Raw genomic sequence first — 27,874 nt, 5'->3', positions numbered from 1 at the left:
TACATTTTTTAAAAAGTTTTATTACAAAAACACTTGAAATCAGTTGCATTATCCATGTATTCACAATAGCAGAGGAACAGTGATGGCAGACCATCCCCATGGGGGACATGTGTCCTTTGGTAAAACAAACATAAATAATGAAAAACAATACCAAGTACAGTAATAACACAGCACAGAATAAAAAAAAATTAAATTAAGAGAAGGAACAGGGACTACTGAGGGGAGTTGTGAGCATGGAGAAGGTGCATCTCGCTGAGAAGCATAGGGTTCAGGTGATCTTTCCTGCAGAACACCTGCCCCGGGGCTCGGAGCAGCTCAGTTCAATTCAAGGTCATCCATGTACTCCTGGACCCAGGATTCACTGGGGTTGGCGCAGACCTGCCTGCCCTTTTTGGTCTGGAATCTGTGGAACCACGAGTAGACAGGTGAGAATCCCTTGGGACCTTGCCTGTGTTGGATATCTCCCCATCCTTAGCTCATGTTGGACAGCCTAGTGGGGGGCTGCTGGAACCTGATTGCCTGTAACTTCCTCCCTGGGGTTTAGCTCTGGCCTCTTGGGTTGCCCAGATTAGGAACCAATGAGTTTTGCAATCAATGTGGATATAACCCCCCCCATTCATTTCCTGCTGTCCCCATCAGTGACTTATCCACGTGTTTTCTAAGCGTGCTTTAAAGAAACAGCCCACATCTCCTGTCATCTTTTTTATTTTACTGCTTAATCGCACCCCCACCCCAGATAGATCCCCTTCTTTAATCCTTCCCTCACCCTTGCCTCCCTGAAAAGCCCAGGTTTGATACTCACACCACGGCTGGCTGGGAGCAGAGGCTGCTGGTCTCGAAGTAGTCAATCACAAAGTTGCGAGGAATCTTCCGCAGGGTGTAAGAGAAGCAGCAGGCCGTGGGAGGGTCTGAGCCCACTGGAAAGAAAGGCCGAGGTGAGACTGAAGTTCTACAAGGAGCTCTTCGTTTTAGCTTCTAGTCATAGATATTCAAGGGACATTCCTGTAGATCTACCAGGTCCCCCAACACGGTCCCTTACATTCAAGCCCACCCACTCAGAGTAGGAGTCTTATTCTGAACAGAGGATCCTAGAGATGAAAGAATGCTACAAGGTGAAGGCTGGATTGGGTCTCAGATCACATGTCTTTAATTCCTTTCATTTTACAGATGAGGAAACTAAGGCACTCAGGGAGATAGGGACTTGCTTAAGCCAGCCTATGAGTTGCTCTTTCTTAAGAAAACAGGAGCTTGAATATTACTGAGTGTTTACTAGGCTCTGCGTTTAACAGCAGGCTACTTAGAGATCTCCCTGGCTCCTTTTTGCCCCATCCCTGAATGCTACTGTTGGACCAGCACCAACTAGAAAAGTCAGTTCTCTCTACATCCTGACTCAGGGGCTGCGGGAAGGGTGGACTTACTTGGTGCTGAGAGCGCTGGAGAACAGAAGGCAGCCACGAGCACGAGGAGGGACAGGACAGTCACGCAGAGCTTCATGGTCTTGGCAGAAGAGAGATTTGCCCGGAGCTTGGACTGCAGCAACCAGAAGCTTCAGAACCGTTCTGTGTCCTGTGCTGATCCTGAGCTGGGAACCCCTCTTTATAGGAACTCTGAGGCCTGGGACAGAGGTGAGGGCATCGGAGGGCGAGTGGAATTTCCAGGGTACAGATGATGTCATGGTGCCGAGAGGGAAACTAAAGCTAGCTGACAGCGAGAAGCTCTGCACAGCTTTCTCTTCCTCAGTGGTGTCATCACGGAGGAAAGCGGAGGGAGGTGGGGGAGAAAAGAAGTGGGTTGAACCCTAGAGGGAAGTGGTACACCAGAGATAGTGACTGAGACTTGAGGGGAGAATTGCAAACCCAAGAGGAAAGATGGAACCTTCACACCTGCTAGCGGGGGCTTGTAGATGAGAACCATCCTGCTCTCAGTGGTTAGCACCTCCAGAAGCTAGACACTTCACGTTAGTTTTTCCAGGGCGGCCGGAGGCCTGGCCACAAGAAGGAAGAGGAAGCCAGGATTCCATGTCCCATTGCAGGGCCTCCTTCGGCTGGGCTAAGTGACTTTAGCCCCCTGTATATTTCCTTGGGCAGAAAGAAAGAGTCCAGCACTGAATGTGCAGAAGGCTGCAACAGAAGTATAGCTTCCGCATAGTGAACATTTACTATGTGCCAGGCACTGGGCAAGCTGCCCTATACACACAGGATATCTATAACCATATAACATCCACCATAACCCTGAGCAGGGGTGTGATGATTCCCCAGGCAATGAAGATCAGAAAGCAGAACAGAAACCGCTGATAATCTCAAGGCCACACAGCTATTCAGTGGTAGTGCCACTATTTGGACTGAGAGTCATCTGACCCTAAAATCTATTTTCTTTCCACCCTGTCCCCTCCAGGACACATCTAGAAGGTGACCACAGAGAGACAGAAACTGCTGGCCACCTCGGGGCCATGCCACACACAAAGACCCAGGGTTGAATGCAGGAAAGGAGTGTGGGTCATCTGTCCTAGAACAAGAATGGAATGCAAAAGAAATCAAGCTTTCCTTGTGCTCCCTTGGACCAATAACAAAAAAGAGAAAGAATTTAGAAGGAACCAAGAATTTAGGAGGACACCCAGATAAAGAAAGTTCCTCCATTTTTGAGACTTCCCTGGTGGTCCAACTGGCTAAGACTCCACGCTCCCAATGCAGGGGGCCTGGGTTCAATTCCTGGTCAGGAAACTAGATCCCACATGCTGCAACTAAGAGTTCGCATATCGCAACTGAGACCTGGTGCAGCCAAATACATAAATAAATATTTTTTAAATACACAAAAAGTTTTTAAAAAGAATATTCCTCCATTATAAAAAAGGAATTGGATATACTTGGCAATGAATTCATCTATGTTACAGATAAATTATATAATCTAATCGTGTGGGTGTTCCACAGTCATCCAATTCCTTGTATTCATGTAAAGCCCTGCCTGGTGCCGCAGCTGCTGTGGGCCTGAAGGTGACTGTGTGAAGTTTCCAAAGGCCAGGAATACAGTAGTGCATGATTGGGAAAGTTAGAGTCACTGGGAAAGTTAGAAAGATCGCTACCTACCTCTAGCTCAATCACCTCCGACCCCCTGCTCACCCCCTCGTCCACATTGCCACCTGCCTCCCTCTGCTTTGAAAAACAATGAAGAGTGAAAAGAGGGAGCCAGGCCTCCTGGGAACTGTAGCAATGTGGGAGAGAAGGAGTCAGAGCATCTTGGAGAATTTCAGGATCACTAAATACAGTTCAACATCACCCTACTTCATCACTCTCCCTGCTCCCTGTCCCCACCACCTAAACAGGCGCCCAGCCTGTACTTCTTTCCTTTAACCTTTCTGTCCTCACCCTTTTCTTTCTGTGAGTCTTGCTTCAAATGTTCTGATCTTCACCAAGACCCCCATCCCCAGCTCTAACTGTCTATGATCCCTGATATCTATGCAAGTATCTCTCAAGGTCTCTCCTGGTTGATGGAGTTTCTTCTTCACACATCTTTTTTGCTTCAAGAGCAGGAAGATGTATCCTATAGCACCTGGAATCTACACAGACTTTGCCATCTGTGGCATTTCCATTCACCCCAAGTCACCTGCTTTTTGTCAGGGCAGACAGAGCTGGATGAAACCCCCACCCCTGCCCTCAAAGAGTTCTTAGTCAAGAGGTGATGATGACAGTGACAGAAATCACTGTCTCTTAAGATAGAATATGGTACATCTCATGTCAGAGGTAGAAACAAAATGTCAGAGAGCCCAAAGTGTGGAGAATACTATCCCTTGGGTATAAATGAATCATTTCAAGTCAAGGCTAAATGCACTAAGGAAGAGCCCTTGACATGGAGACCTCAGTCTAAATGAGTGGGGAGTGCTAGTCTTTAAGCCACGGAAGGCTTATGAAGATGCGTAAGAAGAATGATAAGAATAGGTGATTAGCCACACAATGAATTTGACTGTTGATTTTTGCCTCCTAGCCTTGATTTGATCTTTGGCTAATGCAGGTAAAATGTTTTTATTCGTGAAGGTCTTAATAATTCTGTGCTCACACCACTGAAATTTCACACGGAGAATACAAAGGCTTGTGTCAATATGTTTAGCTAAATTAGTAGCCTCCAAGATTTATACATGAGGTCTTTTCTAAGTAATAATCGACTCTACAGTCCATGGAATTCTCCAGGCCAGAATACTGGAGTGGGTAGCCTTTCCCTTCTCCAGGGGAGCTTCCCAAGCCAGGGATCGAACCCAGGTCTCCCACATTGCAGGCGGATTCTTTACCAGCTGAGCCACAAGGGAAGCCCAATAATCAATAGAGGATGCTAACAAATGCCTTTTGAATACACAACCTAAAAATTGCTTTTCTTCTCTAGAGAACCTTCCCCGACCTCTCTTGCAACTGAATTCTGTATCTCCCTCTGTGCACCTCCATTGCATCATCTATAACATGTCTATCTACTTGATTGTCTCCTGCCCTAGAAAGGGAGCTCCTTGATGCAGAAATTGTGTTCTGCTTATCTCTGTATATACAGCAGGTGTTCAATAAACACTTGGTTAATAAGTTATTTATTATTTGGGCTGCCCAGAGGCAGCCCATATTGTTTTAACTTGAGGGGGTGTGATGGGTAACATGGACTCAGGATGTGAATTCAAAGTAGCCAAATGAAGTACAAATGAACTGGGCATTTGACACTTTATCCAGAATGTTTCTGGGTTTTTTGTTTTGTTTTCTAATTTTATTTATTTGTTTATTTATTTTGGGCTGCGCTGGGTCTTCACTGCTGGGAGGGCTTTTTACTTCCGGTTGCGGTGTGTCGGCTTCTCATTGCGGTGGCTTTTCTTGCTGCGGAGCACAGGCTCTAGGGCTCACAGGCCCCAGTAGTCGCAGCTCCCGGCTCTAGAGCGCAGGCTCAGTAGTTGTGGGGCACAGGCTCAGCTGTTCTGCAGCAAGTGGGATCCTCCAGGATCAGGGATCAAACCCGTGTCTCCTGCATTGGCGGGTGGATTCTTTACCACTCAGCCACCAGGGCAGCCCCTATTCAGAATGTTTTGAGGGAACAGTAACTCTTCTGCTCCCCCTCCTTCAACCCACATGCCCAGTGGGTGGTTTTATGGTGAAGGATACTATTCCAGGACTCGGCTCTTCCCAGTTCAGGCATGTCAGAAGTGACAGTGAGAGTCAACCACGGTTCCGGGGCACCCTGTGTGCCTACTGAGAGCCGCCCCCTCACTCCTGAGCAGGGAAACTCTCCACTTCCCCCTCACTTGTGCTGATAAGAGGTTTCCCCTCCCACGCCCCCCACTGCTTCCCTCGATTGCCACTGCGCTCGAAACTCCATCCCGGGAACTTTCACATCTGTTTTGTCGTTTTGTCCTCCCAGCTTCCCAAGGCCGAAAGCAAGACCGCTGACCACAGCCATCACATGACCTCACAAAAGTCCTAGTACTTTTAGTGTTGATTTAGTGTTGATTTCCCTCAACACTTTTTATTCCTCAGCACATCCATGTCTGTGATTTCATCTGAGCCCAATCTGTTTTTCCGTCTCAGATTAGGAAGCAAGACCTAGAGAAGTAAAAAAAAAAACAACTTGATTAAGGTTACATAGGATATATGTCAATACTCAGTTTCTTATAACTCCTGGTCCAGAGATGACCAAACTTCTTTGACAGCTGTGACCTTCTGAGATCACACGTGGCAAGTCTCTGTAGGTACCAGACTCTCAGGAGAGATTACAAAAGCTCCTTCCTGCTGAGGAACCGGAAGCAGAGGTGGTCAATCCCGACATTCCCTGCTTTTGTTAAAGGGGAGGGCTGAGATGCGAGCCTAGGGGAGACCACTGGGTGCCAAGACCAAGAGCACTAGCCGCTAGGAGGCAGAGTGCCCAGAACTAGAGAATTCCTTGTGAGTGAACGATGAGACTGCAAAGCCAAGCTGAGCTAGGACATGTGGTCGTTCGGCCAAGATCATACACCAAGAAGAGGTAAATCCTTTGGTCTGGCCAACATGGTAGCCCACTCCTTGGTGGAAATGGGAGCAGAAATGGGATTGTAGATTGAAAAAGTAGGGACACAATTATCCGAAGTGCAGGGTTCAGGGTGGAGTCCACAGAATAGTGAGCTGGTTGAGGCTGTCCATCAGTGCCTCTTCTTAAAGTGGAAGCGTGCCTTCACAACCATCTACAGCCTGCTGTTTAGCTGTCAGAGGTGGACGGCAGTGACTTCAGGGGATGTCAACTTCCTGAGAGGAGTTTATTTGGTGGGTTCAAGAAGAAAACTTTCAGTATTCCTTCTGAAGCATCTTTCTTCCTTCAGACGGCACTTCTACATCTGTTTCAAGTTCTTTCCAGGCTGGTCACGGGGCACATCCAGAAATAGAATAAAATGATTTAGTAAAAGTTTGTTGGGGACCTATTATGTGACAGGCAATGGGTATACATGTTAAAGGCTTTCAAAAAAGATGATGCCTGATTTTCAAAAATTTATGTCCGTTTGCTTTTCTCTTTTAGGGAATATACATGGTTACTGTAAAATATTTAGAAAATATTGGAAGGCATAAATAAGAAAACAAAAATTATCCAGCATTCTGTACATGGTTTAGTATTTTATTATTGTTACTTAATATCCTTCATGGAACCAGTATATCTTATTGTTGTTACTGTATATTCTTCCATGTTATTAAAAAGTTATTCAAAATTAGCATGCATGATGTTTCACTGTGTGAGTATATCAAACTTTTATACCAAAATTTATATTTAACCATTCTGTTACTTAGCCCCTCCAGGTTGTTCTAACTTTATTCTAACTTTAGCTGAGACCTGAAGGATGATTAACCAGGAAAAGAGTGTTAGAGTGGGGTCATTCAGGAAAAGAACAAGAGACTTGTACTTTTTAAAATATATAAAATAGATTACTTGAAATAGTACAGTTATAATGATAATAGTAATGAACACATAGCACTTACCATGAGCCAGTCCTGTTCCAAACCTTTATAGATACTAATGTATTTCATTAGTCAATCCTAAACCAGCCAATCCTAAAAGAAATCAGTCCTGAATATTCATTGGTAGGACTGATATGAGAGCTGTAACTCCAATACTTTGGACTCATTGGAAAAGACCGGGATGCTGGGAAAGATTGAAGGCAGGAAGAGAAGGGGACGACAGAGGGTGGGATGGTTGGATGGCATCACCGACTCGATGGACATGAGTTTGAGCAAACTCTGGGAGTTGGTGATGGACAGGGAAGCCTGGCATGCTGCAGTCCATGGGGTCGCAAAGAGTTGGACACGACTGAGCGACTGAACTAAATGTATTTCATCCTCGCAGCAGTCCTCTGAAGTAAGTACTGTTATTATCCCCTTTCACACAGGAGAAAACTGAAGCGCAGAGAGGTAAGTAACCCATGGAGGAACACACAGCTCAGACAAGACAGATTCAGAAATGACACCGAGGAGGTATGTCTCCAGAGCATAATAAATCAGAAAACGAGTATGTGCTTATTATAAACTTGTGTCAAAAGCTTAACAGCCAGAGTTGTTGTGGCATTATGATGTAAAATGTCTTTCAGTTTTGCATTTTGCATGTCTTCAAACAGTGCAAGTCATGGATTTCTCTCTTTTCCTTAGAAAATTAAGGGAGTTAAATAGTGTTTTCGGAGAAGGCAATGGCACCCCACTCCAGTACTCTTGCCTGGAAAATCCCATGGATGGAGGAGCCTGGTAGGCTACAGTCCATGGGGTCGCTAAGAGTTGGACACGACTGAGCAATTTCACTTTCACTTTTCCCTTTCATGCACTGGAGAAGGAAATGGCAACCCACTCCAATATTCTTGCCTGGAGAATCCCAGGGACAGGGGAGCCTGGTGGGCTGCCGTCTATGGGGTCGCACAGAGCCGGACACGACTGAAGTGACTTAGCAGCAGCAGCAGCAAATAGTGGTTTCCTTTATTTGTTCTACATACTAAGCTCTGCAGCTGTCATGGGATATAATAGAACTTATAGTATTTCACTCTGCCTTGTGATCTACAAGAAGGGGAAATTGTGCTTTACTAAGTGACACTTCATTCATAAAAAGCAGAGCAGAGACCTGCACTTTTAAGGAATCGCATGCAGTTCAGAGTACTGAGTCTTTGTTTCCAGGAAGTCTGAAGGTGGCAATAGATGAGGCTAAAGGGGAAACAGAAGTCAGGTCAGAGAGGGGAAGCTTCCATTTCATGCTGGAATCAGTGTAGACTCTTTGAAGGGTTTTCAACAGAGACAGAGACTGACTTGAACAAAATCACTTTAAATGCCTTGTGATGGACAGATTGAACAGAGGCAAAAACTGGAGGAAAAAAAACAATTGACAGGACACTCTTACAGCTGTCGTGGCAAGAAGTGATGAGGGCCTGCCTAACACAGAGGCAATGGGAAGGTGAGAAGCAGATACACTCAGTTTCAAGTATAGAACAGAGTCTGTGGCTGAACAGATGGAGGAGATGAGGAGAAGGGAGGAGTCAAGGGTGACTTCCAGGTTTCTGGTTTGGAAGGTTGGTAAGAGGGCATGCTTTTTACTGAGTTACAGAAGGAGGAGCAGGCAGACAGGTGGAAGGATCTAAGCAAGTACCAAGATGCGTACCCCGCTTTCTATGCACGTGCACACACATACAAACACACAATGGCCAGAGGAAAATGACAAGAACTCAAGATAGGAAAGGGTCTGGCTGCAGAAAGAAGGGGCTGCATCGATGAGATACTGTCTTTCTAGGATGCTAGAAAGGGGCCCTCAGGATACCGTCTCTGCCCGCGTGAAAGACAGGACCAAGCCTGCTGTAGCCTAACTCTATGGACCACAACTGAAAAAAGCAGACCAAGGCTGGGCAAGACAAGGGTGTCATTATCAGTGAGCTCATCCATGGAGACACTGCTGCCGGAGGCAAAGAGCTGAGATTGATACCTGGGGATGTAGAGCTGTGGGGCTGGAAACCGGAAGGAAACCAATCTGTCTGGGCCAGGGCACGGGAAGCAAGGAGGAGGTGAGCAGAGAAGGATGAGGCAGAGGTGTTGCAGAACCTGGATTATTCAGCCAGAATTCCCTGTACTCTTGGCTGGGGATGTTCTGCTGGACCGAAGTGGGGCCTCAAAGAGACTAGAATGAGCTAGAAACTTGAATTCAAATCAAACCCTCTGTGCTAAAAGATCCACCATGTTGATTGTTGGCTACTTTCTGACTTCACCACCTCTGAGATCTTGAGTGGTCCCCAAAAATCAAGACCTTGGCACCATGGCCTTTCTGAGCCTTTATATAATATCAGTATTTCAATTCCATAGTGAGACTTTGGGCATAATACGTGCTGTCAGGCAAATCAATGAATCATTTGTTCACCAAATATTTATTAAGGCATTGTGGTTATTGCTGGGGATACACTGTTAAATAATGCAGATACTGAAATGTAAGGGCTTACGGGTGGCTCATTGGTAAAGAATCTGCCTGCCGATGCAGAAGATGTGGGTTTGAACCCTAGGTCAGGAAGATCCCCTAGAGAAGGAAATGGCCACTCACTCCAGTATTCTTGCCTAGAAAACCCAATGGACAGTGGAGCCTGGAGGGCTACAGCAAAAGAGTTGGACATGACTTAGTGGCTAAACAATAAAAACAGCTGAAATGTAAAGCTGACCAATTCTAACTCTGTGATCCTGGACAAGCCATTTCACCTGGGAACATCAATTTACCAATTAGGAAATTTCTGAGACCCTTCCATCTCAATCATCCTACAGCTTCCTTACATTATTCATTCAATATGTACATGTGAAGCATGTACTTTGTATACAAGTATATTTTTTTCTGATTCAAATAAAAACATATATGACCAAGAACTATTACCTGGTTTGGTATGAAAAATCTTACAAATATATAATCACTAAGATAGAATTTTATATTCAATAAATCACCTTTACTAAAAAGAGCAAAATTATAAGAATTAAAGGTTATGTCAGGAAATTAACCATTTTATAATCACCATGTGCTAGAATTTGATTTAAATACACAAAGACATGGCATGAATTTGGTTTAAAATCAACAGGACATGCAATAGGTGCATGAAAAGATATTCAGCATCACTTACTTTTAGAGAAATGCAAATCAAAACCACAATGAGGTATCACCTCACACTGATCAGAATGGTCATAATTAAAATGTCTACAAATAATAAATGCTGGAGGGGGAATGGAGAAAAGGGAACCCTCCTACACTACTGGTGGATATAAATTGGTGCACCACTATGGAAAACAACATGGAGTTTCCTTAAACAAAGAAAAATAGAGTTACCACATGATCCAGCCACCCTATTCCTGGACATATATCTGAAAAAGATGAAAACTCTAATTTGAAAAGATATATGAACCCCAATGTTTAAGCAGCACTGTTTACAATAGCCAGGACAGGAGAGCAACCTAAATGTCCATTGACAGATGAATGGATAGAGAAATAATGCCATTTGCAACAACATGGATCAACCTAGAGATTGTCACACTAAGTCAAGTAAGTCAGAGAAAGACAAATATCATATGATATTACATATTTGTGGAATCTAAATATGGTACAAATGAACTTGTTTGCAAAACAGAAACAGACACACAGACATAGAGAACAAACTTATGATTACCAAAATGGAACAGGAAGAGGGATAAATGAAGAGTTTGGGATTAGCAGAAATTACTTTATATAAAATAGATAAACAACAAGGACCTACTTATAGCATAGGAAACTATATGCAATATCTTGGAGTGAATCTTAATGGAAAAGAATATGAAAGAATATAAATAAATATATATAAATATAAACCACTTTGCTGTACATCAGAAATTAATGCAACATTGTAAATCAACTATACTTCAATAAAAAAATTTTTTTTAATTTTAAAATAAATAAAGATAAATTTATTTTAAAATAAGTAAAAAATAAGTAAAATCAACAGGACATTTTCTAAGTTTGTGAAGAGACAGCTACCTAGATAACTAATTATTGCCCAGTGTGGAAAGTGCAGTAATGGTAGAGGTAGATAATAAGGTCCATTATCAGAAATGTGATTGATTCAGCAGTTTCCATTTCCTCCTTCTCACCCTCCTCAACTCTGATTCGTCCACTTTCAGAAACTGAATCATGAGTGTGAAGGGGGTTCCCTGAAGAGTAAAGAAGGGAATGGAATTGGAGGAATCGATTGAGGACTGGGGCAGAGCAGGGTGGGTGTGAGGAGGAAGTATTGTCTATGACATAGAGTTTCCAATGAAGCAGGTGAGAGACTCCTTTTTTTTTTTTTAATTGACAGTAACAAAGGAAGACAGCTGGATGCTACAGCTCCAGTGAAATCTGCTATTGCTCCAAATCTTGCCTTTGCTTCACCTCCCTCAGGACCAGCATCAGGAATCATAGAGATGGATAGAAACACAGCTCATGTGTTTTAAGAGAAGTAACTGTACAGACATAGGAGGGACAGAATTCTTAAGGTGTGGTTTCACTTGGCTTATGTCTTATTTCCTCCATTATTCTAGCTCCTTTGGGAGAATTCAAAGTCCTTTCGAACTGGCCCGAATTTAGCTTCTTCACTCATGTTTGCTCCTCCATCCTGCAGCTGAATCAGAACAACTCACTTCTCTCTCTGACCCAGCAATTTCACACCTGTGACTCTGCATCAGCTGGTCAAGTCATCTATTGCCACACTGTCTGTATAGGTTCAAATCCCGTGTCACTTTCAAGACCCAATAATTCTATCCCTTCTGTGACACCTTTCCCTATCCTCTCAAGGAAGCCTATGACTCCCTCCTCCTCTTGTTCTGAGCTTTCTTCTATTTATCTCCTAACAATTTTAGCATTTTCTGCTAAGTGCTATGGTTGCCTGTTTATCCTATACCTGCTCCTATTAGAGTGGGGGCATCTAAAGGATAAAGATTGTTAGAAAATATAAACCATAATTTAAAAGAACATATATATAGTATATATACATTATATATACTATATATGTAACATATATATATGTGACTATATATAGTATATATGTGACTATATATGTGTATATATATATATACATATATAATCAGCAAAAACAAGATCAGGAGCTGACTCTGGCTCAGATCATGAATTAATTGTTACAAAATTCAGACTTAAATTGAGGAAAGTAGGGAAAATCAGTAGGCCATTCAGGTATGACCTAAATTATGTCCCTTATGATTATACAGTGGAAATGACAAATAGATTCAAGGGATTATATTTGATAGAGTGCCTGAAGAGCTATGGATGGAGGTTCTGACATTCTACAGGAGGTGGTGATCAAAACCATCCCAAGAAAAAGAAATACAAAAAGGCACAATGGTTGTCTGAGGAGGCTTTAAAAATAGCTGAGAAAACAAGAGAAGTGAAAGGCAAAGGAGAAAAGAAAAGATATCTCCATCTGAATGCAGAGCTCCAAAGAACAGCAGGGAAAGAATAGAAAGCCTCCCTCAGTGATCAGTGCAAAGAAATAGAGGAAAACAACAGAATGGGAAAGACTAGAGATCTCTTCAAGAAAATTAGAGATACCAATGGAACATTTCATGCAAAGATGGGCACAATAAAAGACAGAAACGGTATGGACCTAACAGAAGCAGAAGATATTAAGAAGAGGTGGTAAGAATACACAGAAGAACTATACAAAAAAGATTTTCATAACCCAGATAAGCACGATGGTGTGATCACTCACCTAGAGCCAGACATCCTGGAATGCGAAGTCAAGTGGGCCTTAGGGAGCATCAAGACAAACAAAGCTAGTGGAGTCAATGGAATTCCAGTTGCACTATTTCAAATCTTAAAAGATGATGCTGTGAAAGTGCTGCACTCAATATGCCAGCAAATTTGGAAAACTCAGCAGTGGCCACAGGACTGGAAAAGGTCAGTTTTCATTCCAATCCCAAAGAAGGTCAATGCCAAAGAATGCTCAAACTATCGCACAATTGCACACATGCTAGCAAAGTAATGCTTAAAATTCTCCAAGCTAGGCTTCAACAGTACATGAACCGTGAACTTCCAGATGTTCAAGCTGGTTTTAGAAAAGGCAGAGGAACCAGAGATCAAATTGCCAACATCCATTGGATCATAGAAAAAGCAAGAGAATTCCTGAAAAACTACTTCTGCTTTATTAACTATGCTAAATAATAAAGGACAGAAAAGAAAATATATGTTTGGCTGAGAAAGTAGACCCTTTACACCACTGAAATTATGAGTTGAAAAGAATAAGAAAGGAAAACTGCTCTGAATTTGGCATTACTTATGTTCCTCAAGTAATGCCAAATTCAGACTTCTGTTCCTGAAGGGCTTCCCAAGTGGCACTAGTAGTAAAGAACCCCCTTCAAAGAGTCGGACACGACTGAAGCGACTTAGCATGAGCACAGTGTTCCTCAAAATAATTCAGAGAAATGCAAATCAAGACTTCATTTTAGCAAGGGTATTCGAAAGAAACCTTAGTATATTTATCGAAAAATTCTTTCAAGTTGAACAACTGACAACAACCTACTTTCCAACTGGTTGTATTGCAAATGCTTTAAGACAGAATGTGTCCATAAATTTGTGGGCTGACCAGGAAGGTAATACATTTTTACTACAAAATAATGAGGAAATTCCAGAAAAAGAGGAAAACAAAATTAATCATCCATTCATCTGCCACACAACTATAAGTACTATTGATGCTTTGAGCATTTATTTCTAATGCTTTTTATTTTTTCCATGCCTAGATCATATATATGTGTGTGTCCACACATACACATATTTGGTTACACTATTTACCGTACATGTGTATGTACACATATATATTTGTATAATTCAGTATACAATTAGTACATTTAGTATACATTAGTATACATTAGTATACATACATTCAGTATACATTCAGTATACAGTAGTACATTTAGTACTAATGTACAATTAGTACATTTAATACAATTAATGTGTATTACAATTAACATGTATAATACACATATATTAATACCATGTATGTGTATGTACACATATATATTTGTATAATTCTGTATACAATTAGTACTAATGTACAATTAGTACATTTAATACAATTAATACTTTTTTTATCTTACTTTTTGACAACTAAGGTTATGATTACATTTTTGCTACTTCATTTAGTTTAATGGTTTAATAAGAAACATTCCAGTGGATATAGCCTAACTTACTTTATCATCCCCTGATAGAGAAAAATTTACATTTTCTTATTTCGAGTTGTGAGTGTGACGCTGGGGTCAGCATCTTCCTCTCTGAAGACACCTCCGTATTTGGGCTTGTTTCTTCAGAACTCTTTCTTAGAAATGTGATCTCTAGATTAGTGGGCATAAATATTTTTAGGCTCCTGACATATTAACACCCACATCGAATTTCTCTTTATGATTTTCAACTAGCGTTTAACCCAGGGGCCCTGGTCACTCAGTGACTCTTTGATGAATGGACAAATGACAGAAACATGACCTCATGTTTCCTGGCCCTCTAGCGGGAATTCCTTCATTCAGTTCCTTCCATCCAAAGGAGGCTTGTGCCACCTTCCAGGGCGACATCGCACCTGCCCTGTTCATGTGGTTAGAGTGACTGAAGAAGCACAGCACTTTTAGTTCTGTGGGACGGTTCAGGATGGAGGATTCATCAGAGGCAGTGACCAGATAGGAATAGCCCTGGGTGGCCATACACCCCTCTCCTGATGCTCACAGGGGAAACCATTTCCTCACATGAAACCAGAACAAGTCATGCGTTGCGGGCTGACACTTATAGCTGAGAGAAGTTATTCTTGGATATCCTGAGGCCCTGTGGTTGTCGGTGACCCTGAGTTGTGCAACACTCCACGTGAAAGCACCGCTATGCTTAAAATTTTCCCTCCTCACCCCCAGATTCCACTTCCCCATCTGCCAGGGCTGCCTTTATAAAGAGACAGGGAGATGGTCTCCCACTGCAGAAGGACAGAGGCAGCAGCAAGCACCGAGTCCCGCCTCAGCTCCACTGACGCTCAAGCCACACTCTGTCTCTCAGCATCATGAAGGTGCCCGCGGCTGCCCTCACCTTTCTCCTCTGCGCCATGGCCCTCTGCAGCCAGGTCTTCTCGGCACCATGTGAGTCTGGGTGGTAGCTGAGAGCCTTGAGAACCCCCAAGAGAAAACAGAGAACTTCTTTAAGGGTTGCAAAACATTTTGGCTGTTCTCTTCAAGATTTTTAATCTTTTTAAAGGGAACCTCGGATCTAAAGCCAGGGTGAGGGAATTATAGTCCCATTTTACAGATGGCAAAATGGAGACCTAAACAAATGAGTTTGTAAGAGGCAGAGTCCAAATCTGGTTACTGCCCAGTGGTGTTAGTTTTCCATTAACCCTTCCTAGGTACCCCCAAGAATTTGTCCTTTGGATGTCTTATGAGAGATAGCCAAGCTTTCTTCTTTTGCTGGGATGTGACTTCTTGTTTAGTCATTAAGTGGTGTCTGACTCTTTTGCGACCCTGTAGACTGTAGCCCACCAGGCTCCTCTGTCCTAGCATTTCCCAGGCAAAAAATACCAGAGTGGGGCACCGTTTCCTTTTCGAGGATACTCCCGACTCAGGGATCGAATTCGCATCTCTTGTGTTTCCTGCATTGGCAGGTGGGTTCTTTATCACTGAGCCAAAGGCTAAATGATTTCCTGACCCAGACACAATTTCCTGAAGGGAGATGTGATAAGAGAGAGCCCACAGTAAAGAATCAAAAAGGAAGAAGCGTTCAGACAGAAATAAAGGACAGAGACAGGGAAATTTCTAGGCAAAAATCCCCAGCACCTCCCAGTGACCGGTCTCCCAGTCTGTACCCTGAGCGGGGCTGTCTCTCTCCCCGTGAGTCTCCCTCACCCTCTCAGAGATCACGGGTCTCACCTTTTCATCTGAACTATGACTCAGGCTCATTCTGGCCCTTCCTCCACAGTTGGTGCTGACACCCCAACGGCGTGCTGCTTCTCCTATACCGCCCGGCAGCTTCCTCGCAAATTCGTAGCCGACTACTTTGAGACCAGCAGCCAGTGCTCCAAGCCTGGCGTCATGTAAGTGCCAGTCTTCCTGCCCGCCTCTGGGGAGATGGGGGAGTTGGGGGTGGGCAGTGAGGGGGGGTGGTCAGCACCCAAAGGCACAGATAGGCCAAGGGAGCCATCGTGGGAGGCCCAGCCCTCCAGGGCTTATCAAATATATAGGACCTGCGTCTCTGAGGAGTGACCTGACCTGGCCAGGCTTGCAGAGTCTGGGAGGGCTGACTTGCTCAGGACAGAGAGTTGAGGGGGTGGGGGGCGGAGGATGGGGCCCAGGATCTCCCCCCACTGCATTCCACAGTATGTAATCCTTCCACTCCTCTCCACAGCTTCCAAACCAAAAGAGGCCGGGAGCTCTGTGCCGACCCCAGTGAGGAATGGGTCCAGGAATACATGGCCGACCTGGAGCTGAATCTCTGAGTGGCCTGGAAGCTTTGAGAAACCCAGTGACCTCAGGGGCCCGACTGGGCAGCAGGGGTCTGAGCCTTGGGAACACCCTTGTCGCCTCCATGGCTACCTCTTCTGTGCACTGGTTGCTGTCAAACAGCCACACTCTGGGGCTCGTCCCTAAGTTACATTGCAACTTATTTATATATACTATTTAATATTTGTAATTTAATTTCAATGCCCCACTGTAGTCTGGGACTGTTTGCTCCAAGAGGTCCCAAGATACCTTTTCACCGGCCTTTCCCTCCCCCGTCGCTTGAACCGTGGAGACAGTTGAGCGACTGTCGCCAGCTTCTTCCAGGCAGAGATGGCACCAATGCCTGTAGCCTGACATTGTGTACTGGACCTTTCTGTTCAGTGTTGTGTTCCGCCCAGTAAAATAATAAAGATGCTCTTTTGGAAAGTAAACTTGCTTTGAGTTTGGTTTTGTTTATCTGGCAAATCAGAATCACTGGTTGACTTTCTCTGAAAGACAAACATCATATGATACCATTTATATATGAAAGCTAAAAAAAATGGTACACATGAACCTACTTACAAAACATGAACTGAGTCACAAATACAGAAAACAAACATGATTACCAAGGGGGAAAGGGGTGGGGGATAAATTGGGAGATTGGTACTGATAAATACATACTACTATATATAAAAGATAACCAGTAAGATCCTACTGTATAGCATGCTGCTGCTGCTGCTAAGTCACTTCAGTCGTGTCCGACTCTGTGCGACCCCGTAGCCCACCAGGCACCCCGGTCCCTGGGATTCTCCAGGCAAGAACACTGGAGTGGGTTGCCATTTCCTTCTCCAATGCATGAAAGTGAAAAGTAAAAGTGAAGCCACTCAGCCATGTCCGACTCTGTGTGACCCCACAGACTGCAGCCTGCCAGGCTCCTCTGTCCATGGGATTTTCCAGGCAAGAGTACTGGAGTGGGCTGCCACTGCCTTCTCTTACCGTATAGCATGAAAGAAAAGAAAGTGAAGTCGCTCAGTCGTGTCCGACTCTTTGCGACCCCGTGGACTGTAGCCTACCAGGCTCCTCCGTCCATGGGATTCTCCAGGCAAGAATATTGGAGTGGGTTGCCGTTTCCTTCTCCACAGGATCTTTCCGACCCAGGGATCGAACCCGGGTCTCCCACATTGCAGGCAGACGCTTTAAGCTCTGAGCCACCAGGGAAGCCCACTGTGTAGCATAGGGAACTTTTATTTTGTGCTCTGTAATGATCTGTATCTGACTCTTTGCGACCCTATGGACTGTAGCCCATCAGGCTCCTCTGTCCATGGGATTTTCCAGGCAAGAATATTGGAGTGGGTTGCCCTGCTCTCCTCCAGGAGAATCTTCCTGACCCAGGGATTGAACCTGCATCTCCTGTGGCTCCTGCATTGCAGGCAGATTCTTTATGGGTAGCACCACCTGGGAAGCCTGGATATGTGTATATGTATGGCTAATTCACTTTGCTATATGGCAGAAACTAACACAACATTGTAAATCAACTATACTCCAATAAAAAATTAGTTTTAAAGAAAGAATCACTGGTTGAAAGGCATAGTAGTTTAAAGAATAGGAAGATGGGAGATGGAGGGAAGTTGGGAAAGATGAAGAGGGGGCTACCTATCATAGAGCTACTCTGTTTGACAGTTGTGATTGAACAACGTTGACTGCCATATCGATAAAGGAAGGAGGCTGCAGCCATCAAGCCATCACATTACAGCCGCCCTGACAGTGAGCCCTGAGAGAACTCAGGATAGAAACAGGATGCCCAGCATCTAGCCGTCAACCACTACAGTTCACCTTGAAGAGACTCAGACAGCAGAGGTGAGCATCAAAGGAATGATTTCAGGGAGACCACCCCCTTGCCTCTCCCCATACATACAAAAGGACTAAATTCCTTACCTTGAGATATCTGGTTTTCTTTAATTAGCAGTAATCTTTGGATGTAGCAACTACCTGATCTTTGTTGCAAAAACTCCTATATGTGTATCCTGGCTCCTCACCTTGCCTCTACAGAGCAGTCTTTCCAAGTTATCTGAGATAACTATGTCCTGGCTTAAGTGCTGTTTTGTCCACCAATAAATCTTGACTCTCAACTTTTAGATTGTGCATTTTTTTCAGTTAACACACTAGAGACACATTCCCAGAACACTGAAATTGTGAGTATTTTATGTATCAAATCATAATGTATGTTAATGGATACCATTAAGAAGAGTATCTGTAGTACATATTTACAATAAATCAAACTTTGTCAATAACAAAGCTAACATATGAGACTTACTCCAGGCTGAGTGCTTTTTCTGCTGTGTTCATTTGATCGTCACAGTGAAATAATATAGTTTAAGTGCTATTAAATTCTCATTTGACAGAACAGTAAACTGAGGCTGCAGGGTCAGAGAGGTTAAGCAACTTGGACAAGATCACACAGCAAGTAGACAGAACCATTGAGTTCTGAAGCTAGACTTTGATGTAACTAGAGACTTTGCTCTTAATCACTAACCAGGTTATTCCCCCAAATGCAATTCACCTGTATTCAAATCACAAGCAATGATTGTTTAAGCCACTTACATCAGAATTTTCCAGATATGTCCCTGAGAATTGATATGTCTACCAAGCTTATCAACCATTCCACATGCATGTTAACAGCTGAGAACCACTGAAATAGTCAATAGAATTCACCTCTCTTTTCCAAACGTGCTGTATATCTGCATAGGGTAACAGATATAGTGTACATTCTTTTCCTAGAATCCAGGCTCCACAAAATAAATGACTAATGTTAGAGAAGGAAAAGACAACCAGCCTACATGTGGAACAGGATTCTGTTTATAGGTTTACTGTGAAAGCTCGGTTATTTAATAGATTGCTTGTTTTATAGTTATAGCTACAAGAAATGTACACTGAACCAGAGTCCGGTTTGTAGAAGAAGGAGAAATTCAGAAGACTTGTGTGAAAATCAAAGAGATATTAATTTTTACGACCCACAGTTATTTCATTTTGTTGAAAATAATCTGATTTTCATACCCAAATTAACTTAGAATTGTAGTGATCAAACTCTTTAGAGTACAATTCAACATTACTATTAAGCAAACATTAAGATGTCTATACTATTGGACCAAAATATTGTTTGCCCTGATTCCATTTCTAAGAATCTATTTTGAAGCAACACAACCAGAGGTCAGGAATATACAGACACAATAGTCTTTGCAGCATGGTTTACAAACATCAGACAAATGGAAACAACCACTTAAACCAGCAGAAGATAAAATCAGTAGAGAAATGAGATGTCCACCAATGCAACATTCAGTGGTTAGTAAAAAGGATACACATGTCTATATCTATGGAAACTTTCCATAATATTAGATGCAAAAGATATCTGTTTACCTCTAGTAAATGCAAGGATACTCTACACATATTCTACAGAACTATACATATAGGACAATATTATTTTTACTTTTTTTAAAAATAAATTTATTTATTTTAGTTGGGAGCTAATTACTTTACAATATTGTAGTAGTTTTTGCCATACATTGACATGAATCAGCCATGGGTTTACATGTGTTCCCCATCCTGAAACCCCCTCCCACCTCCCTCCCCATCCCATCCTTCTGGGTCATTATTTTTACTTTTAACAACTATAAACACATATATGCAAAGGCATATTTGGAAAGATACATATCAAATAGCTAACTATGGTGGTTTCTTAGAGGAAATGGAATTTTTATTCTTTTTTCTTTAAAGGAATGGAGACTCTTTATTTTCTGTACTTTTTTAATGTAGACATTTTTTATTTTAAAGTTTTTATTTAATTTGTTACAAATTGCTCTGTTTTATGTTTTGGTTTTACAGCTGTGAGACATGGGGGATCTTAACTTCCTGACCACGGATTGAACGAACCCACACCCCTGTATTGAAAGGCGAAGTCTTAACCACTGGACCACCAGTCTGTCATTTTAAATTTGATTTGTTTTTTGATAAACATGTACTGCTCACCTTTCCAGTCTCATCTTTGATCATCAGCTACCCTTTGATGGGTGATATTCCATCTATCAAAACTACTTTCTGGCTGGGACTCTAAGTTGACAAAAAGAAAATAGAGCTCAGCTGAGCTCACAGTCTTGATGTCATAATGGCTTTTTAAAAAATTAGTTAATGCATTTATTTATTTATTCTGGTTGCACTGGGTCCTTGCTGCTGCCTGCAGGCTTTTCCCCACCTGCAGTAAGTGGGGGCTACTCTTCGTTGCAGTGCAGTTGCAGAGCACAAGCTCTAGGCGCACAGGCTTCAGTAGTTGTGGCCCATGGGCTCAGCTGCTCTGTGGTGTGTAAAATCTTCCTGGACCAGGGATCAAACCAATGTCCCTTCTTTGACAGGTGGATTCTTATCCACTGTATCAGCAGGGAAGTCCTCATAATGGCTTTTATCAAATGAGAACAATGCAAGGAACAAGTCCTTTCACCCAAGGCTTTCCTATCACACACACACACACACACGTGCACACACATGGAGCTCCTCCCAGAAAGCATTTTACAATCTCCTTCCTTTAAGAAATGCCCCATTCCCCTCAAACTGAACCGGTCAACCATGACAAGTATGAAGATTCTATCAGGAGAGTGGGAGGAACAGCTTTGTGCCGGAAGAAGCAGCAGAGGTGTCACCATTTCTTTTCTGTTGGCTTCCAGCATCTCAGGACAAACAAAATCTGCTCATTTATGCTGAACTGCTTCTCACGGTCTGGAAGCCCACAGGCAAACAGAAGCACAATTGTGCCCACTATTCCCTCAATACGAGTGTTGTGAACAAAGACTATAAGGAAAGCAAAGACCCCTGTGAGGGAACTGAGAGCACAGGAATTGCACTGTTAACCAACGTACAGGGCATTTCACAGTCCAAGGCTTGACTGAGATCCTTGGTCAGCCTTTCTGGTTGACCTCCCTCGGGATTGTCCTCCTTGGACACACACAAGTGCTGGGGAGGAACCCTTTTCCGGGGGCAGCCAACTTCTTGACTATGTGACTTAGGAGCCTGGAGTTTGCCCTAGGTGTTGAGCAGCTAACAGCTATTTTGGAGTGATCTTAGTTTCTCTGGCAAGAACAGCCTTCTAATAACAGCAGGCTTCTGATCTCTTTGCTTCCGATCATTCCATGAGCTTGAAAACCCAAAAGACAGAGCTTGTCTAGTCATATATCTTGCATTTCACCTGGGGTTGAGAATGTGTGTCTCCTAGCACGGCTCTCAAAACTACAGTCACCCCTACACCCCTACTACCTCTAGCCATGGGGTGGGAGACCTCTGCCTCTATCTTGGCCCCTGCAGAGATGGGGCAACATGCAGACGTGATGAATATTTGATGCCCAAAGCTACATCTTACCTGCTCCTTTACAAGCAGGTGATTGTCTACTTCAAATAAGGAAAGCAAATGTGTCACAGGAGAGGTGAGAAGGGGGACTTAGGACCACGGTCAGAGCTCAGGTTTCTCTCCTGTTAAGTCTCTCACCTCCTTGCCTCTATTCACATTAACTTTTTAAAAAAACTTTTTATTTTGTATTGGGGTAAAGCCTATTAATAATGTTGTGATAGTTTCAGGTGCACTAGAGTCAGCAAAGTGACTAATGTATTCATTCTCCCCAAATTCCCTTCCCATCCAGGATGCCACAAAACATTGAGCATAGTTCTCTGTGCTACGCAGTAGGTCCTTGTTAGTTTCCACTTTAAATAAAACGGTCTATTCACATTGATTTTTACATTGAAGTAGAAATATCTGCATTCACAGCCCTTTGAGACTCCAGATTACTGACAACAGTTTTCAGGTTTTAAAGCCCTTTCTGGGCTTCCCTCTTGGCACTAGAGGTAAACAACCTGCCTGCCAAAGCGAGAGACATAAGAGACACGGTTCGCATCAAGGGGTCAGGAAGATCCCCTGGAGGAGGAAATGGCAACCCACTCCAGTATTCTTGCCTGGAGAATCCCCATGGACAGAGGAGCCTGGCGGGCTGCATTCCATGGGGTCACAAAGAGTGGGACACAACTGAGCCACTAAGCACAGCAGAGCAGAACACATACATATATCCCCTCCTTCTTAAGCTTCCCTCCACCCCACCCCACCCCCCATCCCACCTCTCTAGGTCATTACGTTACATGAATTCCTATTCATTTCTTTCTGGGAAGAGAGAGGCTGTGTCTCTACCGGAAAAAAATCACTGATTTCTTTCAGATTTGACTGACATGTCAGAAATCCAACTCCTAACCAGCTGCTGTGGCTGAGGGGATGGGTTTCATTGATCTGCTTAAGCTAATTAAGGTTCCTGTTGTTCAGTCACTAAGTCATGTCCGACTCTTTGCGACCCCATGGACTGCAACACACCAGGCTTCCCTGTCCTTCACCATCTCTAGGAGTTTGCTCAAACTCATGTCCATTGAGTCGATGATGCCATCCAACCATCTCATCCTCTGTTGCCTGCTTCTCCTCCTGTCCTTGATCTTTCCCAGCATCAGGGTCTTTCCTAATGAGTTGGCTCTTCACATCAGGTGGTCAAAGTATTGGAGCTTCAGCTTCAGCATCAGTCCTTCCAATGAATATTCAGGACTCATTTCCTTTAGGATTGATTGGCTTGATCTCCTTGCAGTCCAAAGGACTCTCAAGAGTCTTCTCCAGGACCACAATTCGAAAGCATTTATTCTTTGGTGCTCAGCCATCTTTATGGTCCAAATCTTATATCCATACATGACTACTGGAAAAACCATACCCTGGATTGTGGTCGGATGAATTTCACATAAACTTAAAATCTGAGAACTTTGGGGTAGAGTGCCTTCCCAAAGGAATTGTGGGTCTCTGGTATCAATAAGGATGTAGAGTAGACGGTGGTCAAGAAAACATGTCTTTTGTCTTTTTCCTGTCTTTTCTTTTTCTTGAGATGACAACGCTAACACTTAAGGTGTGATAAATATTTTTTCCCTTTGCTGTCTATATTAGAAACTGTTAGTCTTCCCCCTTCCTGAATGACTTAATCTTTAAGAAGATGCTGATTTGTATATTTCCTGTTGCTCTGTAAATGACTATTGCCCAAATCTGAGACATTAAGCTCTTCGTGGCGGCAAAGTCACAACCCCAAAATAGGCCTAGTGTTCATTCCAGAACATGCTAAGAGGGTTACAACTGGCCCTGCCACAAACACTACCCACCCTGCTTTGTAAAAGCAGAAGATGGGGGAAGGTGGAAAACAAGAGAACTCTCAGAAGAGTGAGTCATCATTACTGAAATTGCCCATATTGAAGAAGAGAGACAAATCCTTTATTATTAAATGGACCAAGGGGTAGATGACAGGATATACATTATACTTGCTGCTTCTATTCTCCCTCTTTCCTGGGAACAGCATCCACAAAAAACATTAAATGGAACTGACCACCTCCCCAGACACAAGATGGGTTCTGATTAAAATAAGTCAATTTGCATCTTGAGTTTTTTTTTTAGTTTATCATTAGAATGTAAGTATTTCCCATGTCATCATATTGTTTGAAAAGATTGCCTAATAGCCAACCAAGTGAAGATGCCATAATTTTCTTTACCATTTTCATATTGTAAACAATGTAAATTAAGTTTAATTTTATTTTTATTTTTTCCTTTCAAACTTTTTTTTAAATTTATTTTTAATTAGTGGATAATTGCTTTACAGAGTTGCACTGGTTTCTGCCTTACGACAATGTAAATCAGCCATAAGTATGCATACATCCCCTCCCTCTTCAGCCTCCTTCCTGCCCCACCCTCATCTCACCCCTCTAGGTCGTCACAGAGCACCAGGCTGAGCTCCTTGTGCTATTCAGCAGCTTCTCACTAGCTATCTGTCTTACACACGGTAGTTCATATATGTCAATGCTATTCTTTCAATTCGTCCCACCCTCTCCTTTCTCTGCTGTGTCCACCAGTCCATTCTCTACCTCTGTGTCTGTATTCCTGCCCTGAAAATAGGTTCATCAGTACCATTTTTCTAGATTCCATATATATGCATTAATGCATGATATTTTTCTCTTTCTGACTAGGTCTAATTTTAAATTGTCATGAATATGCTGGGGACAAAATATTCTTATGCATAAACCTTTTTTCCATATTTAAATGTATTTTTTAATTTTTTAAATTAATTTATTTATTTTAATTGAAGGATAATTATTTTACAATATTGTGATGGTTTATGCCATCCATCAACATGAATCAAAGGGGAAATTAACAGTAACACAATAATAGTTGGGGACTTTAATACCCCACTCACACCTATGGATAGATCAACCAAACAAAAAATTAACAAGGAAACACAAGCTTTAAATGATACAATGGACCAGTTGGACCTAATTGATATCTATAGGGCATTTCACCCCACAATATTGGATTTCAACTTTTTCTCAAGTGCACACGGAACATTCTCCAGGATAGATCACATTCTGGGTTTTAAAAATCTAGCCTTGGTAAATTTAAAAAATTAAATGTATTTACATAGGAAATTTATTCCTAGACATGGATTATCTTGGTCAAAGTTAAGATCATTTTAAGGTTCCTTATGTATATTAGCATCATTCCCAGGTGGTGCTACTACTCCTAAGTCGCTTCAGTCGTGTCCGACTCTGTGCAACCCCATAGACGGCAGCCCATCAGGCTCCCCCATCCCTGGGATTCTCCAGGCAAGAACACTGGAGTGGGGTGCCATTGCCTTCTCCGCAGGTGGTGCTAGTGGTAAAGAAATCCACCTGCCAATGCAGGAGAGACAAGAGAAGTGGGTTGGATCCTGGGTCAGGAAGATCCCCTGGAGAAGAAAATGGCAACCCGCTCCAGTATTCTTGCCTGAAAAGTTCCATGGACAGAGGAGCCTGGAAGGCTACAGTCCACGGGGCCACAGAAAGTCGGACATGACTGAGTGACTGAACATACACACATACATGTCTTTGCTTTGTGTGTATTGAGGCCCTTGATAAATCTCTCTTGAACTAGTGGATGTCTGAAAGGCGTCCCACCCTCTCATCATTCCTGCAGCCAAGTTTTGGATCATACAACTTTGCCTACCTGGATGTGGTTTAAAGTGAGGTGTGCTGCTCGAGACTCATGGCGTCACTGCAAATGCCACATCTGTGCCGTGAGAACAGCTGCGGAATAACAAAAGTTTCTGCTGGGGGAAACTATGACTGCAGGGCTTCTAATGAGAAGGGACCAACTAAGTGTGGTCCCAGGATGACACCAACATCTCACCTCCTCTCGCTGTGGAAACCACTTCCCTGTAAACAGCACAAATTAAGTGAGCACTTGAACTATTCTTGCAAATACCCTGAGCCCTGTGGTTACCCAAGACCCCTCTTGCATATACAAGTCAACAAGGCACCACCGTGCTTAATAACTTCCTCTCTCGTCAACCCCAGTTTCTATCTCCCCATAGCCCATGGCTTAGGTCTTAAGAGTGGGGGACATCGCTTGGACACCAGAAGGGGGCAACAGCGAGTAGTTATGGCCCTCACTGCCCTCCTCACCATGGCCCTCTGTTCTCAGGCCTCCTCTTGTGGGTGTCCTCCTGCTGCCCTTTGCTGTTGACCCCTGAGTCCTGGCTCAGGTCAGACCACATCACTAAAGCCCTACGTACAGAGGTACCAAATGAAATACAGGACTTCCCAGCGGATTTTCATAATGCCCTGGGCTATCTGTTTAAGGGGGCTCTTCTTTCTGGAAGAGCTGCAGATTTCTATTCTATACACTCAGAAGATGGGGTGGGGGCTTGTCCTATTGTGAGACTGGGAAAATTGAGTGGATTTTCAACAGGAGGCAGAATCCAGGCTCAGTTGCTTCCCAGTCATCAGCTGTGTAGTAAAGTCACCTCATTGCTACTTTATAGGTGATTTACAGAGTTAGTCTCTTGCTGGAAAAATCTTTTCTTAGACAAGGAAAAATCTCTTCTTAGATCAGATTGAAAGTGAAAAGTTGTAGTCACTCAGTCCGTGTCCAACTCTTTGGGACCCCATGGACTATATAGCTCACTAGGCTCCTCTGTCCATGGAATTCTTCAGTCAAGAATACTGGAGTGGGTTTCCATTCCCTTCTTCAGGGGATCTTCCTGACCCAGGGATCGAACTCAGACCTCCTGCATTGCAGGAAGATTCTTCACCATCTGAGCCAACAGGGAAGCCCCAAATAGAACTAAAACAAGAGGCAGACCATTCAGTTAGCTGCCTTCCCTGCAGAGGGAGATAGAGACCAAACCTAAGATTAGAGTGAAAATAAGTGATAGAAGGATTCATCCAAGATGGTGACTTAGGGAGATCCTGAATTCACCTCTTCCCACAGACACACTGAATCTATAGGTACATGTTGAACAATTTCCTCTGCAAAAAGACCTGAAAACTAGCTAAGCAGCTACTTCATATCAGCAAACAAGAAAAGAGCCACAGTGAATAGCACAGCAAGGTGGCGGACTAAAAAGACCTTGTGCTCACCTCCTCTCACAGGAACACCAAAATTACAGCTATTTACAGAACACCTATCAACGAAAAAGATTGGAACTTACCAAAAAAGATCTTCTACAACTGCATATATAAAGAAGGAACCACAACAAGACAGGAAGGGAGGAGTCACGGTACAGTCAAGAGCCATACACCCAGGTGGGCAATCCACAAACAGAAGAATAATTACAATTACAGAGGTTCTCCCCAAGGAGGGAAGGGTCTGAGCCCTACATCAGGCTCCCCAGGCCAGCAGTCCTGAGCCGGGAAGACGAGACCCCAGAACGTTGGCCTGTGGGGCTTATTTTGGGAGTCCCAGAGAGCTGTGGGAAATAGAGTCTCCACTTTTAAAGGGTGCACACAAAAATCTCACCTGCTCCAGGATCAGAGCAGAAGCAGTCATTTGACAGTGCCTGAGGCAGACCTACCTGCTGATCTTGGAGAGTCTCCCAGAGACGCAGGAGGCAACTGCAGCTCATCCCGGGGACCCAGACACTGGCAGCAGCCATTTTGGGGGAGTCCATTCTACCATGTGGACATTGCTGCTGGTAAGCACCATTTTGGAATCCAGCCTATTAGCCTTAGGATCCAGCCCCGTCCATGCCCACCAGCCCACAGGCACCAGTACTGGGACATCTCAGGCCAAGCTACTAACTGGGCAGGGACACAGCCCCACTTAGCATCAGATAGGCTGCCTTAAGACTGCCTGAGCACATGGCCTTCTCTGAACATGGCCCTGCCCACCAGAGGACCCAGGATCCAGCCCTACACACCAGTGAGCAGGCGCCAAGTCTGGGACCCCCAGAGTCCTATAGCCAGAGTCCCCCAAACCCAGCTCCACCCCACAATGGGCAGGCAATAGCCTCAGAATCCCCAGCCCCTCCCTCCAGTAAGCCTGCTCTAGACCTGTCTCACCCACCAGTGGGTTAACACAA

General features: G+C 43.6%; 2 protein-coding genes across 3 annotated transcripts; one reads left to right on the top strand and one right to left on the bottom strand.

The window, feature by feature from the left end:
* LOC145540785 (C-C motif chemokine 4) lies at positions 1-27,733 on the bottom strand. Of its 2 annotated transcripts, XM_081575920.1 has the most exons (4): positions 27,368-27,733; positions 1,419-1,614; positions 803-917; positions 1-403 (listed from the first exon to the last, which is right to left on the bottom strand). In XM_081575920.1, the coding sequence occupies exons 2-4, from the start codon at positions 1,492-1,494 to the stop codon at positions 316-318; spliced, it is 279 nt and encodes a 92-aa protein (XP_081432046.1). In that variant the 5' UTR covers positions 1,495-1,614; positions 27,368-27,733; the 3' UTR covers positions 1-315. The 2 variants fall into 2 exon arrangements, with proteins under 2 accessions (XP_081432046.1, XP_081432045.1); XM_081575919.1 differs by lacking the exon at positions 27,368-27,733 and having other exon boundaries at positions 1,419-1,750.
* LOC145540784 (C-C motif chemokine 3) lies at positions 14,950-16,891 on the top strand. The gene is made up of 3 exons (XM_081575918.1): positions 14,950-15,107; positions 15,940-16,054; positions 16,366-16,891. Exons 1-3 carry the CDS (start codon positions 15,032-15,034, stop codon positions 16,454-16,456), a joined length of 282 nt encoding a protein of 93 aa, XP_081432044.1. The 5' UTR covers positions 14,950-15,031; the 3' UTR covers positions 16,457-16,891.
* Positions 27,734-27,874: the final 141 nt, after the last annotated feature.

Source organism: Giraffa tippelskirchi, chromosome 3 (genome assembly GCF_054371585.1).
Source record: "Giraffa tippelskirchi isolate mGirTip1 chromosome 3, T2T-mGirTip1v1.2.pri, whole genome shotgun sequence".
Classification (NCBI taxonomy): domain Eukaryota; kingdom Metazoa; phylum Chordata; class Mammalia; order Artiodactyla; family Giraffidae; genus Giraffa; species Giraffa tippelskirchi.
The sequence above is the reverse complement of the archived record's forward strand: the minus strand, read 5'-3'. Positions and strand labels throughout refer to the sequence as shown.

Coding starts and splice junctions, on each gene's coding strand:
- LOC145540784 (XM_081575918.1), top strand. CDS start 15,032: ATGAAGGTGCCCGCGGCTGCCCTCACCTTTCTCCTCTGCGCCATGGCC. Junction 15,108..15,939: donor CCAGGTCTTCTCGGCACCAT/GTGAGTCTGGGT, acceptor CTTCCTCCACAG/TTGGTGCTGACACCCCAACG. Junction 16,055..16,365: donor TGCTCCAAGCCTGGCGTCAT/GTAAGTGCCAGT, acceptor TCCTCTCCACAG/CTTCCAAACCAAAAGAGGCC.
- LOC145540785 (XM_081575920.1), bottom strand. CDS start 1,494: ATGAAGCTCTGCGTGACTGTCCTGTCCCTCCTCGTGCTCGTGGCTGCC. Junction 918..1,418: donor TCCAGCGCTCTCAGCACCAA/GTAAGTCCACCC, acceptor CTTTCTTTCCAG/TGGGCTCAGACCCTCCCACG. Junction 404..802: donor TGCTCCCAGCCAGCCGTGGT/GTGAGTATCAAA, acceptor GTGGTTCCACAG/ATTCCAGACCAAAAAGGGCA.